We start from the raw sequence: 18,830 nt of genomic DNA, 5'->3' as shown, positions 1-18,830 counted from the left end.
AAACCAAGAGATTTGTGATTCTACACCTCTCCAACTTGACTTTTGAGAGACCTATATCATAGCATCTCTTCATTTGTTCTGGTTGCTGAGAAGTTCTGTGACTGAGGTGGGTTGAGGCATTAAAATTCAGATGCATGCACAGTTTAGAGAAGAAAATGGTTTGGATATAACATTAGCAAAATCTACCATCTGTGCAGGTAATAAAATCTTTATAATTTTTTTCTTTTGCTTTGAAAAGAGAAAAATCTAGCAAGAGTAGCAGCCCTCAGGACAGCCCATCAAAATGTACAAGGATTGGTTTAAATCTGATATTAGGTACTCTTTGGCTCGGACAGAGTCACCTTTTGGGTCAGATTGTCTCACATTAATATAGGTTATTCCCCTGCTGTCCACAGATGAGCTGTTTGCTTTCTGCATGCATTCAATCCCAATGGCCCCTGACTTACACCTTCCTTGTTGTAAGATGAGATTTCTTTTTATTACATGGATAGCACCTATGACTTATTTTGTCAGGTTGTATTTTCTCTTTGACTCCTAAGGGATAAACAATACATAACACAGTAATAGAAGATTTTTGCTCAATAGGATACTTAGATTTCTATTATTTTTTCTCTAAAGAAGCTGATTTAATGTCTTATATGAACTGATAATAGTGTCTAATATAGCAGGATATTAAAAAAGCAAAATAATTATTACTATAGCAAATAAAACAGAAGGGGCCTCAAAGCTTCAGACAACTCCTAACAGCTCAATCCATCATCTCTAAAGACAAAAACAGAGGAAAAAGAAAACTCCATAGAGAATTGTCTTTTGGAAATGGTCTGAACCATTAAAGAGGTTCGCCAGTGGGGGGGTTTTTCCACGTTTTCAGGCAGATATCTTAATGACATTGTGAAGTGAAACAGCTGCCTGCAAACCAAACCAAACCAAAACCCCTTTAAAATAATGTGCATTTTATATAATTTATCTGTACTGGTCAGAGACATCAGTGTAACAGTGTAATTATAAAAGTGTAATTATAAAATTATAACACAGTGTAATTATAAAAGCCATGCAGGTTCTGTTAGAGGGTAATATAGGAATATTACTGCATAGGTTTCCAAATTGCCAGAAGATCTCTCTGAGAGCTTTCCTGAAGCCAGAACAAATAAATTGTATTCAAAAAACTACCAATAGTTAGTAAACACTTAATCACAGTAAGTTTATTCCTGCAAAACCATGAGATTAAATTGAAGGTCACTGTTCTCACTTATAAGAAGGAGAATTTGTACCTGTTTTTTTAATTACTGTCACTTCAGACAGGGCATTCATAGGTTTCCAACTCTGCTAATCTCCTGAAATATTTTAGGAACTGCTTCATTTGTTCATGTTAAAAACTGCCTTCTTACCTTGCAGAATTCCACACCAACATTCCCATATGAACAGTGGTTCTGTCATGTTTGTGCCATGATTGTTCAGTGTTAGGTTTTCTCATCCACCTAACAGCAAAGGCGGTTCTCCCGTCTTCTGCTCTGGACACTGGAACTTCAGTCAAGGGCTGACACAAATAGCTTTCTGCAGTGACAAATCATGCAAACAAATTTATTGGTGTTGTGAGGAGGATTTATGTTTGCTTCTTGATTCTTTTTATCTCATGCATTTGCACAATTCCCATACATTTATAGTATGTGCAGTTAGCTAGTCCAATGCTGCACTACTCTTTAAAGAGAATGATTTTGGTTTTCTAGGTCCTGAAAGAGCTCTTGCAGAAGCTCTTTCAGCTTCTTATAATTTCTTTAATATTTCCTCATGTTAAGATAGTTTGCATCTGTGTCTTTGATATGGTATCTGTTGGGAATTGCCAGCCCTTCTGTATCCTTTATCCTTTATAGCAACACCCCAAGAGATTTTCTTCTCTAGTTCTTGATGTTTGTTGAGTCTGGTCTTTTGAAATATAGTATTTTTACATTGTTTATCTTGTTTGGGTTTTTCTTCTGCCTCAGGATATTAAACTCCAGCATCTTGCAAACACTTTTAATCTGGATGCTTTTCTCTTTGACATTTCCATTTAAATCTATCAGATCTAAAATAGCCACTCCCCTCCTAAATGTCTCCACAATAGAAGAACATTCATTTTCACACCAGACACTCTTAGCATCTTAACTGATATATAGGATGATATTTCATCTGCTGAAAAAAAAGTTGTTCCAATACATTCTAAAATATTTATCGACCATGCTGCCATGAAGTGGAAATCTGAAAACTTGCCATTTAAAGGAAGGCTTTAAAAATTGAGTATCTTTATAAAGAGATTTAGAAGCTATTCCTGATGAAGTAAAAACAAACCCGAAACAAACTAACCCACAAACCAAACCAAAAAAAAAAAAAGCCCAGCAAGACATTTTTAATCAATGCAGGTCATGGTTGTTTGAGGGAGAAAAGAACTTACTTTCCCTGGGAAGTCAGTCATGGTACTGTTTATTACCATGAGTGCTATACTCTCAGTTCTTACTTTGCAAAATTTTTTCCGGTGAGAAAAATACTTTTCTGGAATAGTCTTGTGTTGCTAAGAGAAGGGTTGCATGTTTTCTTTCCATTTCCTGGGCTCATCTGCCTTGCTGAGCAATGTTCTCTTCTTCTGCACGTGTGCTCCTTTATATTATAATACAGGAGTGTTTCCAGACTCATCTGGAGATGAGGGAGAGAACAGCATTGCCTCAGAAAAGCTGTTTTGATACAGCTGACAAAGTTTGTTGCATTACAAGAAATGTAATCACAGGCATTGAAGTTGTTTTGCCTTCTAAACCATTAAAACCAGCCTGAGAGAATGTGCCACTGATTTAATTTAATTGATTTATGAATAGTCATGTCTATCTAGAAAACAGAAAACCATCAGTCAGAATGGGGTGGATGTTAAATACTGCGTTTCTTACATATCGCAGTAATACAATTTCCAAGCTCATATTTCAAGGTATATAATTAGGCTGCCCAATAAACTAATTAATCTCAATATAATGAGCAGCCAGTTGCTTTTGATGTGCTTTCTAGTATGAGGTTCAGTATTCAGAGAGACTTGTGTTCAGGATGAGGAGAAGGAGAGGACAAAGGGTAAGGTTTCTCTTCCTGGTTGCCTTCCTGTACATCAGGATGAGATGGGAAGTGCACCATACACTGTGTGCTCAGTCTGGGTCCTCTGACAAACAGGCATGTGGGCCTGCAGACTTTGAAATATGCATATGTAGTGCATGCACTTTAGACATCAATAATAACTGATGAATGCTATATGTGCTATCAGTGTTAATGAAGAGCCCTATATTTTGATTTCCCAGGAGTATACAGCAGATGCTCTAGCAATCAAGGTGCCTCTTCAGAGTCCCTCTGTTTTCTTCTCTTCCTTCTGTCAACAGTGATAGCTTCTGCTCTGCTCCCTGTGGTAAGGGAAGGGTGTGAAGCTGTTTTCCAGCATCCCATTGTACCTTTGACAGATCTGAATTCATCCAGCCCCTCCACCCCAAATATGAGACTGCTGACATTCAAGACTCCTGATAAATCAAAACTTAATAAAGGGCTGTGTAGGACCTTGCTCCACACTGGGATTTCATGGGCTTTAATGATATCCTAACAGTCATTGTACGAAGTACCACTAACCCTGAGTAAAGGCTTTATAAGCCAGCACCAAGAAGCCAAGCTTATCTGTTGCCCACTCAATTTAATTAAAAAGCTACTCTTTGTCATCTGAGCACAAAACAGAACAGCAGCATTATCAGTACTTAGAATAGCAATGGAAAAGGAAGAAAGCAATTTCTTCCCTCTTGATCTGAATCATTAATCTTCATTAGGATTTTTAGCTTCTGCATGTGAGCTGTAGAAGACATCAGCGTAGCAACAATTTAAAGTGCATCTGCATATGTAATAGGTAGTTTGTTATTTTCATTATAGGTAAAAGCATGTGTCAGTTGCCAGATGTGTTTGATTCAGACAATATGATTTTCATGCCAACTTTATGATATGTTTGATTTAGGTGAAGTGACTAAAACCTGCTGTTGGGACTGAGGTGCTGTTAAACACCAGCTGCATTTTTTATTTTAATTAATAATTTAAGGAGTAGAATACCTTGCTTTAATTAACATGTTAACCCTTTGAGCTACTCAGAGAAAGGCCACAATGGCAAAGTGATTTAAAAGTAAAGCAAGGAAATACTCAAAGGAAGTCCAAACAGGAGTATTTTTTCCTCCAAACATGCTCTTGACATGTTTTCACCTTTTCTTTGCATTTTAATTTCCTTCTTACTGTTGAATGGAATATGGAGTATGGATAAAGGATCCAGGATTACCCAGATTTTTTAGTAGGACTGATTATTCTGGATTTGCAGGGTGAACAGCAACTGCTCATAGCTGCTCTGAATCCCTTTTCAGACTTTAAACCGAATCTGCCAATGTTGTACAGATGTGCTATTGTGCCAAATCTTTCCTTGATCTGTTCTGAAAATCTGCCCAGTCATGTAGCAGTTTAAATGTGGATCTGAGCATACAAATTAAAGATCCAGACTTTGAAATCCTGGGCTTGCATTTTAAAAGAAACTCTAATGTGTTAGATGCTCGGAGTGTCTCTCTGTCAGTCTGATGCTTTTCATTGTTAGATTGCAAACATGGTGGGCAAACTGGGAAATATCTCAAGGTTATTAAGTTTTTAAAAATATAGAAAAATAATGTGGTGAAGAGGGAATATGGAAAAATGGTGTGTGTTCTGTAAACAGCCCTTGTAAATGTAAAGGAAAGACTGGCCTCTGACTTCACTCCCTTAAACATCAGTTGAATTCATATGCAATCATAAATTCTCAGCTGTGAAAAACTTCATCCAGGGATCACAAACTATGGGACCCCAGTCGATCCAGCTTTGAGATGCAAATGCTCAGAAACTAGTTTCATTGTTGTCACTATTAATGGAATGGTTTATTATGCAATTTTGTGGTTTTGAAAACATTTCAAGTGAAGCAATCATAACTTTTACTGTAAGGACCATCACAGTTTCCTTAAAATGTGCTAACAATTCAGAAAACATGGGACATCCAGAAAGAAAAAATAAATTATAAATAAGTAATGAAAAAAAATCAGCAATCTAAGTGGCATGCTTTTATTGCCTGGAGGAGGTTTGGTGAGGAGAAGGGTTGGAAGTATAGTTAGAAACACTGGACTGGCAATCCAGTCAGGAGATGTTTAGCTTATTTCTATCTGTTTAACAGATTTCTTTATGTACAGTGCTGGAGCAGAGCCAGCATCAGCTCTAGGCAAAATGGACTTTTAGGATCCAGTGACAAGTCAAGTCACACTCACACAGATCACTGCAGATGATTGGAGTAGTTGAGGTGGTCCTGAGGGCATAATTTAGAAATAGCAATGGATAGGAATACCCAGAGGTTTAATTTTGTTTATAGAAGAACCTGTTTTACTGATTATGATGAGAATCCAGTTTGATTTTTGGATCCACATTTGAGTCTTGTAGCCAGAAATAGTGTAAAAATTTTGAAAATTGGCATGTTTCCTAAATAAACTGCTGGGAGATACTAAGAACTGCTGTGAGCAATGGGACACAGCCTTCTTTTAGGGGTTTTGTCCTGTATTCTCCACACTTGACTTCAGTGAAAGTGCTGCAGATTGTTCTGAGATTGGTAAAGCAAAAGTGGAATTCCAAATGCTGGTAATAGAATGTATTTCTGCTGCATCTCAGACTCTTAGAAAGTACACAAAGCCTCCAAATGTTTTGCCAATACAATGTGTGTAGCTAGTAATTAATTACTACTAAAATCATAAACATGACAGTGTATAATTTGTTAGTGGCTTGACTGTCTTTGCATTTCAACGGGTTTGCATTCTGTTTGTTCCCTTCTTTTAAAACTTGATCATGCAGTAGCTCTGCAGGAACAGAGCCCTAGTGAAAACACTCAGTCTGCAGGGAAGTCAGTGCTCTATCAGGAATTAAGAAAACAGTTTAGTTTACTTGTCTTCCCCTTTGCATGTAGGAACCGAGGCTTCTGAAAGTCGTTTGAAAGCAATTAAATTAAACTCATACACTTTGGAGGCTGGATGAGTTCAGTGCTTCTGGTGCTTTGTGTATGTATTATCTGGCTATTTTGTTTTTCATTTTTCTTATTGTTTGTATTTTTGTCTCCAATCCTGGGACCCTCAAGCATGTGCTTTTTTGTGCATGACTAGTTTCACTGATCTCAGCAGTACCACTCTATCTATTGAGTCTGCTAGGTAGCCTACAAAAGAAATTTCTTTAAGGGCAGTAGAAAGGCTCCTGATGCTGCACTGAGTGGGTGACAGAACTGTTGCCATCACACATAGCATGCAGGATGTGTAGCAAACCCCTTCCTCCTGGGGCAAAAATAAAACTGGCTTTAGCATCCTCTCCCTAGAACTGAATATTGCATTTTACTTTTGGTTGCGCCTAATTTAGGGCAGTAAGTCCCAATCCAGTCAGAGTCTCAGGGATACCACCACACTGGCAGCAGTGACCATTATAAGCATGAAAAAAGCTGCTGCAGTGGCATTACCTGCTGAGGAGTTCAATCACCATTTGTTTTAACTATAGCACGAGTAGGGGGTTGACATGGCAACGTGTTCTGTGACACATGTCAATTGATTGGTATTGCCACTGGAGGTAAGTCCCTGCTTCTTTGAAATGCTGTGTAGCAGCTGTTCCTGCCCCACTGGTGAGGACACGAGCAGACACAGCCCTGACTGTCTGCACTTTGTCTCCTGCTGTGGTTTGGAAAGGTTCAGTTCTGGTGTGAAGGGCTGCAACACCACTGATTCTGTGTAGTTTAATCTGTCAATACTTACAGTTTCCCTTGTAGAGGCTTTTTCTGTTAAGGCTTTTGTTTAAAGTGGATGGTATTTTACCTGGATATCAGATAAAATGAGTTTTATATGAATTACAAAGCAATATATATTTGCTGGTGAAGAACTTGACCCAGAAAAGTATAACCTAAGCATGCAAGTACTGCTGCTGATCTCTACTGGACTACCTCTGTTGCTAAAATTAAAATTTTGCTCAGAGTATTTGATGAAGAAATCCATTGCTCTGCACATCATCACCGCACTGAGACAGAATTAAGAGCATTTAAAGTGACTTGCAGTGAAATGGAACAATGCAGAATTTGATCACATCACTAGAGAGAAGTTGACAATGTACGGATTGATTTGAGAGCTCAGTTTAATTATTCATCATTTCAAAGAAAATCCCAGATGCCCAAATGAAAATCATGGACCCGGTTCTTTTGAAGTCTAAGGTTATAAGAAGTGGAGATAAACTTGTTTTCATTTTAATTCTCTGTACTAAGTCTATGGCCGTTCTAAGAATACCTTGAACAGTTTTATTGGCCCCACTAAGATTAATCTTTAAAGCAGCCCATCTTTTAGTTTTTGTATATCCAGTTTAACACACACTAACAACATTCCAATGTTTACCTGGAACAAACATTGAAAATCTACCAAATTATGTCATAATACTTGTGGGGTTTTTTAAAGTATACTTACTTTTTAGGCTTGGAGGTGCTAAAGATAGGTCAATTCTAATGTTACCTCATTGTTAAGCCCTTTCTTGTACAGCTGAAGGCTCATGAAATACCAGTTGCACTAGTGTTTAGAGACACTAACTGCTATTCTCTTCCATTTTTAAGTGGGCTTCTGCTTTTTTATCTTGCATTTTGCAACACAGCGAAACTCTTCATGCAAGTCTCTGAGTCAATGAGACTATCATCCCCTAGTGGTACTTTATATCCATAACAGAGGGATTTTTTTTTTTTTTTTTCAGCTCTTCAGCCAATTAAACTGTTCAACTTTGGTAGACCAGCTCTAGAGAAAGTCTTTTTGTGAAAGTTTGAACTCGGTTTCTGATGTCTGAAGACAAGCTTTACCCTTCCCACTCATAAATTTTACTTAAAACAGGAGTTCCAAAGATTGTTCATTTGTGAACAGTGGACTGAGGCTTTCATCCTTTGCTTTGCAGATTCATAAATGAATATAAAAATTAATCAGGACTCAGATCAGGACTGAGGTTGTGAATGATAATATCCGCTCATGTAGAGCATCTGCTCAAGTGCAGTACCATTTCAACCATGATTCAGCTTTGCAGACTCTTTTCTCTTGGGGAAAATCTACAATTGACAATCTGATCTGACAATGATCTTGCTTGGCTTCCAAGTTCATCTCTATGTGGGTGGATTGATGTGATCAACAACAAACACCATTTTCTTATTTGTCCTCATTGTCACTGAAAATTCTGCCTTGGAGGGAGGAGTTATCAGCAATTTTAGGTCTCAAAATTCTGCACTTTTCTGCAGTTCATAGTAGGCAGAATTCTCTTTCAACTCATTGCTTTCCACTGGGTATAACTTTATCCAATAAATCTCTTTCAGATGGGATTTTATGTTCTAGGTTTCAACTCGTAGATGTTTCTTAGGCTTACAATGGTGGTATAAGCTTGTCAAATCAATTCAGATACATCTGTTTTTACTTTGAAGTTTACTGGATTTACTGTTATCCCAGTGCATAAAACACATATTTACCTCTCACATAATTGTGTGGAGAAAACAGTTCTTGTTAGGAACTGTACTTATATTTAATTCTGCAGATGTAATGAATTCTTAACTTTTGGGGGGAAAAAAAGTTTAAAAGAAAATAAATTAGCCTTAAGGCATTTAAAGATAGAAAATTAGGACTTGTACTATACATTTTATGTATGCATTTTTAAGACTTCATTTAGGCAGAGCAGCTTAAGAAGTCTCATCATCTCTGGTGCACTTTATCTTTATGGCAGCCATCACCTAGAATATTATGCTGCATTGAGCAAAAAATCTCAGGGTCACTACAAAAAAAAAAATCCTTATTTTATTTTTTTTTTTTTTTTTAATGACAGGAGCATGTTTTTCTTTTGAAAAATACTTTGATCACATCTGATGATCCAGGTGCCTCCAGCTCACTTAATTGATCAGCAGTTACCTCAAAGCACCTGGTGTCAAGTTTAGTCTGTCACTTATTATTCATCCAGAAGTCTTGGGCATATAGCAGCAACAGAGTAAAATAAACCCATACTGGCAGCATATTTTTAGTCTGTGTAACTACAGCTCCACAAGGCTTTTACAAGTAAGAAAATGTCTCCAAAAAGTGTATCTTAACCAGAATTTTTATTCTGGCAATTAGTTCTAATGGTCTAATAATAAGTGCTAATACTGTTATTGCCTGTCGGGTCTTCTGCAGCTTTTGTTTTATGCCAATAAGTTTCTAACATATAAAACAAGCAGAGACCCAGTCTTCAGTTGACTCTGAATGAAGTAATTGTAATTCCACTGGGAATACATATCAATTATTGTGTTCATCTAGCAGGCATAAATATGGGCATTAAATATTTTGGCTGATAACACAAGTTTAAAAGACAACATTTTTCTTCAGATTGACTTGCAGATACATTTACTTAAATCAATTGGTTTACATGTACTTGTCAATTATGGCAATCACACAGTGGATGTATTTATCTACAAATTGAAGTTGTGCTCCTGTAACAGTAAGTGAAGGACATTGGCTTTTTCTGCTTTACTGGCTTTATCTTTAATCACACTTACAAATGGCTTGTGAGATCCAATACCTGAGGTGGTAAGGTTAATGGGGCATCTTGTTATGCTGCATATTTTTGTTGCAAATAATTTTGTACATTAAATGCATGAAATCTTTGCCATAAGAAAGTGAGACAAGAATTTGAGTGGCTAAAAGAGATGGGTCCAGCTGACAGCTGGTTGCACAAATCAAGGCTAAGAACAATGACAGCAGCTGCCTTTAGAGAGTGACACAACTGTAAGATACAGCCAGTATATGAAATGTAGCAGTGAGTGATTTTGTCTGGCAAAGACAAATTTGAGGGATTTAAAATAGCAGTTTTTAAAACCCACCCTTGTGATTATCTTACTTCACCCTGTAAAAAGTAGGAGATAATTCATCTCCATGCAGTATTGTTTATGTATGTGCCCTGTCCACCATCCTGAAATCTTTTGACCACTTCTCTAGCCATGGATTTGCTGAGCATCACCTCCACTTTCTGTGCAGAAATACAGCAGAGATATTTTTTATACAGAGTAAGAACTGTGGCTGGGACCACTCCCTGTTAGGATAACTTCTGAGATATGTTTTTTGGCTAAGTGGTCCAAAACATCAAATATTGCACTGCAAGAAATCCTTAGGACACACAATACTTCACATTTTCTGTTCCAAAGAAATGCTGCCAGCTAAAGGGGTTGCCTTCCTCCCACAGCCAGGCCAACACTGTGCTTCCCTCCCTGCCACCTGTATGCTTGTCTGTTTATTGCAAGCACTTGATTTAAACCCCAGATTTGCTCTCTCTGCCCTGTGATGCTTAGAGAATTGAACAAACTCTGCTGCTCATAAAGCAACACATACTGTGCTTTTGTGCAGTACTGATTGTCAATAAAATGTAATTTAGCTAAAATAAAAATACTGATTTTCAATTAAGTGCAATTTAGTTAAAACAAAATGCACATTTCTGAGTAAAAGCTTCCATGGAAATAAAGGAAAACAGAAAATACTGATAATATTAAAATTGCAAGTTTAACTTTTTTAACTATCCAAACCTTCATGTTCAAACTTTCAAACAGAATAGTGGTTTCAGGAGTAGGCATTTGTAAAGTTGTTACCAGCTGACACCTGTGTTAAACAATATTAGTTAAACATATTTCTGCTACTGTGCTTCTACCAAACATGCTTTCCTACACACACCAAAATCTCTGCACTAAATCTGGTGATAAAGGATTGCCACAGAAGACCCTCCTGTGTATATTGAGTGCCTTTCTTTGCCCTAAGGGCAGAAATGTGTCTTTTAACAGACAAGTCCTCCATTCCTGGAGCTTAAGCAATTCCCTGGGATATGATGAAACTTACTTTAAAAAATAAAGGCAGAACTAAATGCAGCATATAATCATGTAGATCAAGACTGGAGGAAAAACAGTTCCATAGAATGTACAGGAAACATTTAGGGGAGCAGAACAGACCTTCCAGGATTGATAAAGAAAGAAAAAAAGAAAGAAAATCTGAACAAATTCTCCCATTTTTCATTAGCATTTTGAATTTCCAGCAACCTCCAGGGTGTTTATTTTGTACTTTATCAATTGCCATGTAGAGCCAGGGAAATAACAGGAGTATTGGGGGTTTGGTGGAACTCCTAGAGTTAGCCCAAATCCACAAGTGTTCAATGTATATAGAGAGAAGCTGTTCACACAGTCTTAAAGCTGCTTAACAGCTTAAAATGATAAAAAGTCTTTAACACAATTTAAGAACTTAAACCACTTAAACTGTTTGAAGCAGCTTGTGAGTTGGAAGAGTTTGGGGCAGGGGCTGTGCTGAGAGGCAGCCCTTGGAGCTGCAGCCTGGGGACAGGGCTCCCACACTGGGAGTCCCAGAGAAGGGCACCTTCTGCTCCTAAATCTGAGAGGCCTGGGAGAGATGTGGGGGAGAAGAGGGAAGAGCTCTCTATGTATTTTATGGGGCATTGTGTATATGCCCAGATTGCTTTGCTTTAAATAGTGTAGCAGGGAATCTTACAGGCATGTGAGGTGTCAGCAGTGGCATCTCCCCAGTGAAACAGGGACGAGGGTGGCAGAAAAATATTGTCTATGACAAGTCTTCAGCTGTGGAAAACAGCTTTGGCTCATGGGCCAAGGGAAGGCTTCTCAGGAGCACTGTGAAGAAATCTGCACAAGCTGCAAGCCAAAATGTTCTGCTTTTGTGGCTCCAGGAGCTGGAGATGTAGGGGAGGTGGCCTTTCAGATCTATTGATCAGGAAGTTTTTGTTTCTGGAAGATTGTTTTTGGGGAAAAAGAAATGGGGTGAGGCAGGGAGGGTTGCTTTAGTTTAGTTGATGTCAAGCAATGTTAGTTGGGTATATCAGAAGCATGTTGTTAATATGTGAAGGCACACATGTATAAAGCATTTTAAAGAAAATAAGCCATTATTTATGAGATTCAGTTTGGTCCCTGCTGGTGTCTGTGGTCATCAGTAGTCAAATGTGTGTTTGTATGCTCAGATGGTGGCACAGCACAGAGGTGATACTTGAGGGCAAAGGAAGAAGGCACAGGAATGGGAATGAACATCTGAGAGAGGGAAAAATGCCAGCCAGGATCCTACTTCTGATGGCAGTGATGCCACCTTAAATGTTTTGAAGCTTGGGCTGGTTTTCATTGATGCAGGCAGTGATTTACACCTTTCAGTGCAGAAAAGGCTGTAAAACAGGAGTGAATTACATTCTGTACAATTTGAAAATAAATTGTGCCTTCACAGCCACTCGGGGTGAGGCCCATTTACACTTCCAGAGTTGTATATGATGAGTAAATGAAAGTTAGGCCTCTGTGTGAATGAAAAATGCCTGTTTTACCAGAGGCTGTGAATAGAGAGAGTGAGAGAGACTTAGTGGAAATTGGAAGCAAGATTTTATTTGTTTGTTTAAAACACTCATATTGATTTGGAGTGAGATGGAGCATTGGTATAACTGCAAACTAATTCCACTGAATTCTGCAAGGTATTTCTGTGAAGTTGATGGGGCTGGAAGTTTATATTTATAATCTGAGTCTTTCCTGTGTTCAGGTAAGTCTTTATAACATTATATTCTTGTGCAATCTTGGTGGCATATTTAACATGAATGTTATCTCTGAAAAAAAGAGTCTTCACTGGGGTGAAAAAGAGCTTGGGTGTAGTTAAAATCATATGAGCTCAGTACAATTAAATAATTACTTGGCTTTCCTTACTTCCTGAGGAATGAAATATGGAAATGCTATTTGGTGAGGGTGCTTTCTAATGGGTGACAGACATTGAAAGAAACCATTTAATTAATGAAATCTCGCTAATGTACTACATAATACTAATTTCTCAATATTGCTTGAATTTCAGAACATTTCAGGATCTGTCCAAACAAATGGATATATCTTATGGTACAGTCAGGGACTCTGCAGTGTATGAATACTTCAAAGCAAAAGGGACCAACCCTTTGGAGCAGGATAACACATTTGCTGAACTGTGGAGGACTATCAGTAAGAATAATGGGGCAGATAATTGTGTATCAAACCCTTCTGAAGGCATCAGGAAGGTAAGACTGGATCACAGGGGTTTTCATTTAATTTCTGTATCAATGTTGTTTCTATGCAGTTGATGTTAAGTCATAGAAAAGAAATTACAGTCATTTAAAACCCCCTAAGTTCCTATATAAAGTTCCTTTTAGTACCCTTGATGGCAGATAATCATATTTTGGTGTCATTGTTCTGAATTTAAGTACTTTAACTCTGCTTAAGTTTTCAGTATGTAAGTCCATTACATCTGGTCATAAGGTTAGCTATTTTGTGGGAGCTTTGATAATGTCTTTTTGGATGTAATTCTTTACGTTATGCAGTACTGACTCCTGTCCTTTGCTCATTTGAGTTTGTTTTCTTTTTTCTGAATTCATGATTGGGAACATGAGTAAGAATTAAGGGATGCACAGAACGCATACTCATTTCTCTTGAAACAGAAATTTAATGCAAGATTTTTCTTTGTTTATTCCAGACTTTGAAAAATGCATTCATATGACACCGTGTTTTACCAAAATGTTCTTTCTCCCAGATAAACTACACAGATTTTTGTGGAACAGAGAATTAATGTGGGACTCAAGGACCAATGTATAACAGCTTAAGATGCTGTATCTTTGTTCTGAGTCCTGTGATAATGAGTATTGGCCATTACAAGTGCTCTCTCTCTCTCTCTCTCTCTCTCTCTCATAGCCTGCCTCTCCCCTCTCTCTCCATCTTGAATCTCAACAAAACCAGGCAGTGCTTTACATCAAACACATGTCCAGTACATTGCACAGAAGGGATGCAGACATGCTGAAAGCCTTGATGTGCTGCTCCTTTAATGAAAAGTGTCCTCTTCATCTGTCTATTGATTTTTTCCCTAAAACAAGTTAACAGTTTTTATTACCATAGTGAATGTTTGATCAGAGATACTCTTGTCAGTGAAACACCAATTTTCTAGTTCTTTATGCTTTTGTACATGGGACATGATAAAATGGTTTTGGCTTGCATTTCCTTTTTATTTTTTGAATTTTTTAAACCTTTTCCGAACAGTCAGAGGGACGGTTTCCAAATTCTACTGTTTTTACAGTGCCATGAAGAGGGTGAACACAAGTAGTGCAAGCCATCCCACTTCCCAATTCAAAGTCCTTTAGCAAAAGGTTCTTTGCTTGACTTTTGGACAAAATCTTTATGCAGACACTTCTTGTCTTACCATACAAGTATTCAGTCAAAATTTGGGTACACCCTGCCCATCCCTCAGATGAGTTTCCCCAAAGCCCTCTGCCCTCAGCTCCAAAATCCTCTCTTCCTTGGGGATGAGGTAGAGCTCTGGCAATACTAAAGTTGCAGTGGTTGTTGGCTTTTTTTTTCTTAATCTTCTCAGCATTTTTTGAAAATGAGCCCTCTTTTGATATGTTTTGGTAGCATTTAGAGGAGAAATAGAGATATTAAATACTTTTCTATGTATCCTAGCATTTAAGCCAATAATGAAACAGTTTAACTTAGAAAAATATTCAGTATTTTACTTTTCTTTTTTCTAATATTCTTATGGCAGTGGATGCTCTTTATCCATGAAATTGTAAATACTCTTATTCTGCAAGCCTAGTGCATGCTGCCATTTATGATAGCTACATTTGCTAAGCCAGAAATGTAACTGTAGATTGGCAGGCAGTTGAGAATACCAATTATATTGTCTGTATGAAGCTGGCAGCTCCATCCTATCTATGTGATAATAACTTTTCATACTAAGTTTGATTTCAGTGTTGTAGGGTGATTTTTATATAACTAGATCAGCTCATTCAATTAATGTCAACAACAACTAAATTTTACTTCAGTCCCCAAAGATGACCGAGGCACTATTTGATTAGACACCTACATAAATTGGCTTTAATATTTAATAACATTGTCAACTAAACTGTTGTGTTTGTAGTTTAAGTGTCATTCTTCCTAGCTCATTGAACTCTCTGAATAAACAGACAAGTTTTCTATGTCAAGTATTATGGCTAGAAATTCTGGGGGTTTTTTAAAGGAGAATTGATGTCAGCCAAGGAATGAGAGTTTCCATCCATAAACACATACTGCTGCATGAAAGAGATGTAAATGTGCCTTACAAATGTATTTTGTAGGAAATGGGAACTCTAAATCTCTCTGGCATAAAAAGATTCATAAAACATTTTTCTGAATGAGGGCTTGCCTGACACAATGCAAAAAAAAGAAAAAAATCACTACTATTCTTTCTTCCCTCCTTCTCCTTTCCATTTTCTTCAGACAGTGTCACAGTTCAGCTGCAGTTACAAACAAAGCCATGCCACTTCAGTGCAAAACAGGGAGTGCTGGTTATTTGTGCCACAGACAGGTATTTCAGGTGTTTGTCCCTATCCCATTTATCTTTCTCCTTTTCATGAAAATTTTCCTACTCCCTTTGACTGTCTGAAAACAAAGAGATGGCAGTGGGGGAAAGTCATGTGAGCTTTCATGGTGTTTGGTTGCCATGGCAGAGATGTCTCTTCAGGCACAGCAGAGTCCCTGCAGCCACAGTGACCATCTCCCATGGGCGAGGCACAGCTTTTGCAGCACTGGGAGAGCCAAGAAGAGGCAGGAATGCACTTCAATGTCACATAAGTGACAGGAGGACTCCTGAGAGCCGAGGGTGGTGGGGAGAAGGTTGCTTTTGCTGTATTCCCAAGGTAGTTGGAAGTGATTATTGAAGATTGAAAGCCTCCTCCTATTTAGCAGTACTTCTGCACAGCACAGGAGCAGAAACCACACAAACCACCAGTCCATACAAAATGCTGTTTTGAGCTGTCTGGGACTATCACAGATGAGGACTGACTAATGCTGTCACAGGAAAGTTTCTACAGCCAGGATCTCAGTGAACTGTTTGCTTTACATCCACTGGCAATCAGGGTAATTATTGATTGCACCAACATATTGTGGATTTTATTTCCTTTGGGAGCACCCATTTTTGCTTTGAAAGAATGAAGTAATATCATCCCCGTGTGATCCTGCATCTGCTATATATACAGATAGGAGAATTCAATTCATTATTGCATTTTATAGTGCCCTCTTTGGTTGAGATTGTTTGTTCTCCTGTCCAATTAATTTAGTACCAAAATTTCTCTGAATTGTTTCTTTTCTTCCTGTGTATCACTTTTGATGAAAAGCGATCAAAACCAAGTAGAGCACAAAATGAGAATGCATCATTGATTTAGCCAATAGCACAGTAAGAATTTTTTCCTTCTCTTTTTTGCTTCCTTAATGATCACTGAGCATTAAATCAGAGTGATCATCTTCTTTCTTCATTCTAATTTTGAGAGTAGAAGTAGCTTAAAAGTTCATTTAGCATGATTTTTAAAAAACTACTTTGTCCACAATGAATTTTATATTGTGAATTGTGATTGCTGTCATAGAGCTTCATACATTTTTCCATTTCTTGACCCATCAGCCTTTGAAGCAAAAGCAAATGCTTCCTTAAACCTGAATCTATTGCATTCTGTAGTAGTTCCTTAATTATTTTAATGTTTGAAACATTTCAATATGATGAAATGGCATGGTTTTTCTTTTTGTTAGAACTATGTTGTATGTTGCTTCTCCTAAAGCACTTTTTTATAGATAATAAATGTTCCCCAACCATCTTTTTGAACTACTCCACTAATGCTAATGTAAAGGTCACTTTTTGATATTTCTGTGGCTTGAGCCAAGTAATGGGATCAGCTACACTGACACTCTGCTCTGGCAGTAAATTAATGAATTTTGCATTATTCTGGCACTTCTTTTTTTTTAAGTATGATAGCTTCTTCATAAGTTTCAGATAAATCACAGATATGTCAGTGGTTAAGCTGGAATCAATCTTTTATCATGTTGTTATTATGCTTTGTTGTTAACATTGTTTAACCATCAGTAAGCCAGGACCATTATTCCTCTATTTCCTTCCGCCCTGAAGAGTGACATTATGGGGTTGTTTACTGCTTTCCTGGAGTATTATTTTCTTTGTTTCCCTTGTCTTATCTAGGAAGCCATCTTCTTTGGCTTTTTATTTTTTTAGGATTGTGAAGTATAAATATATTTTTTTCATATAAATTTTGCCCAGGGGAGATTCTTTTTTCTTAAATCTGTTTTCTTAAATCTATTAAACCAAGGGTAAATCTGGTGTCCTTGGTGTAAGCCAAAGTAGTTGTTCTACCTGGGTGGAATAAATGAGTGCTGCTTTGGCTGACTTTCTGATAAAGAGCTTTCTGAAAGTTTAAACAAGTGATTTTTAGTTTGTTGTGCAGCATGCCTGTATGCTGAGAGTCACAGTAAGGCCATAGGAAAGGAGCAAAATGTGAAGTACGGTGAGAAGACTGAAGTATAAATTTGAGCTCATTATTCTGTGTTTATTTCAGTCTTTTTTATTCAAGCTATCTCACCTGTTCTCAGCAGGCATTTGCACAGGCCCTTTTGCACTCTTTCTACATTCATGGCCTGGAAGTTAAAGGGCAGGCATGGCCCTTAAAGACTCCATGAAGACATGGAGTTCTTTCATTAAATTTAAAAAAAAAAAAAAAAAAAAGTTTAACTACATTTAAAATTTGAGTTTGATTTTTCATTGAAAATAAATGTCAATTTGATTTTATTTGGCTTTCACTGTTTGCTGAGTGAAGGTATATAAAAAGTCAGCCTACTTCAAGCACACATGTATGTGTGCACTTATGTATCTTGTACATATGTTTTTCAAAGTTTGACAGCTTTTCCTTAAATTGAACAAATGATACAGCTTAGCTGTCATAACAGATATTAACAGGGAAGTGAAGGATGCTGAATTTAGACAGCAACTAAACATTTGTTGTAAGAAAACTTTCCACACAATGAACACACTAATAGTATGAGGTCTTCACTCTTCAGGGAAGAAAATTTCACAGGTGGAAGAAGTTTGGAAAGAACTAAGTCTTCCCTTATGAAAAAGGGATCTTTGGAGATTCAGGTTATGGCAGTCAGAGAGGGAAGGGACACAACCTTGCACCCAGGATTTTTGGGAGTTGAGACATACACAACCAAGAGTTCGAAAGTCAGATTCCTGATTATGCTGAAATGATCAGGCTGTCAGGGAAATAATGCTCTACAGATGTGATGACATTGGACAGGCTGATTTATGTCATTAAAAATATGTAAAATAGATGTGAAGAGTTCTGGCAGACTTGGTTTGTTGACCATTTGCAGTTGCAGGATGTGATTTAGGATAGCAGCACTACAAACACAAGGGAAGTAGACCTTTACAAAAGATCTGCTGTACAGCATTGAATGTCAGTGTACAAAGCCCTTGGATATAAGATAACATACAAAAAGCTGAGGATTGAAAAGTAGACTCAATAATGTGGTTTTTTTTCTTCAGCCAGTGCATTGTAATACAAGTCATAAATTTGAGGAATATTGCATTCCTCAAGTATTACTAAGAGATAGATAAGGAATGTATTGTGTTGTCAGTGTTCTTTTCTAAATTGTAAATGTGAAAAGATGATTTGTTGACCAGTTCTGAAAGAACAGAAAATAAATACAGCTCTTTAAACTGAACAAACCACCAAAAGAGCACCAAAAACAACAAAAAAAAACCAAACCAAAACAAGCAAACAAACACAAACAAAAACCCAACCCTATAACTCCAAAACAAAACAAACAAAAAACCCAACAAAAAATCAAACCAAACAACAAAAAAAGAAGACAAAAATTCACCCAACCAACTTAAAAATACCCAGAGAAATGTAAAACA

The 18,830-nt window shown here is 37.4% G+C and overlaps 1 protein-coding gene across 1 annotated transcript in view; it reads left to right on the top strand.

Moving 5' to 3' along the window:
* The window catches only part of GRID1 (glutamate ionotropic receptor delta type subunit 1), a 287,235-nt gene that overhangs the window by 247,606 nt on the left and 20,799 nt on the right, over positions 1-18,830 (top strand). The window contains exon 11 of the mRNA XM_059851173.1: positions 12,933-13,128. Coding sequence (XP_059707156.1) covers positions 12,933-13,128 — 196 coding nt within the window. The remainder of the gene's footprint in view (positions 1-12,932; positions 13,129-18,830) is intronic.

This window comes from Haemorhous mexicanus, chromosome 7 (assembly GCF_027477595.1).
Source record: "Haemorhous mexicanus isolate bHaeMex1 chromosome 7, bHaeMex1.pri, whole genome shotgun sequence".
In the NCBI taxonomy this organism is placed as follows: Eukaryota; Metazoa; Chordata; class Aves; order Passeriformes; family Fringillidae; genus Haemorhous; species Haemorhous mexicanus.
Note: the sequence above shows the minus strand (reverse complement) of the source record. Positions and strands in the feature narration are given on the sequence as shown.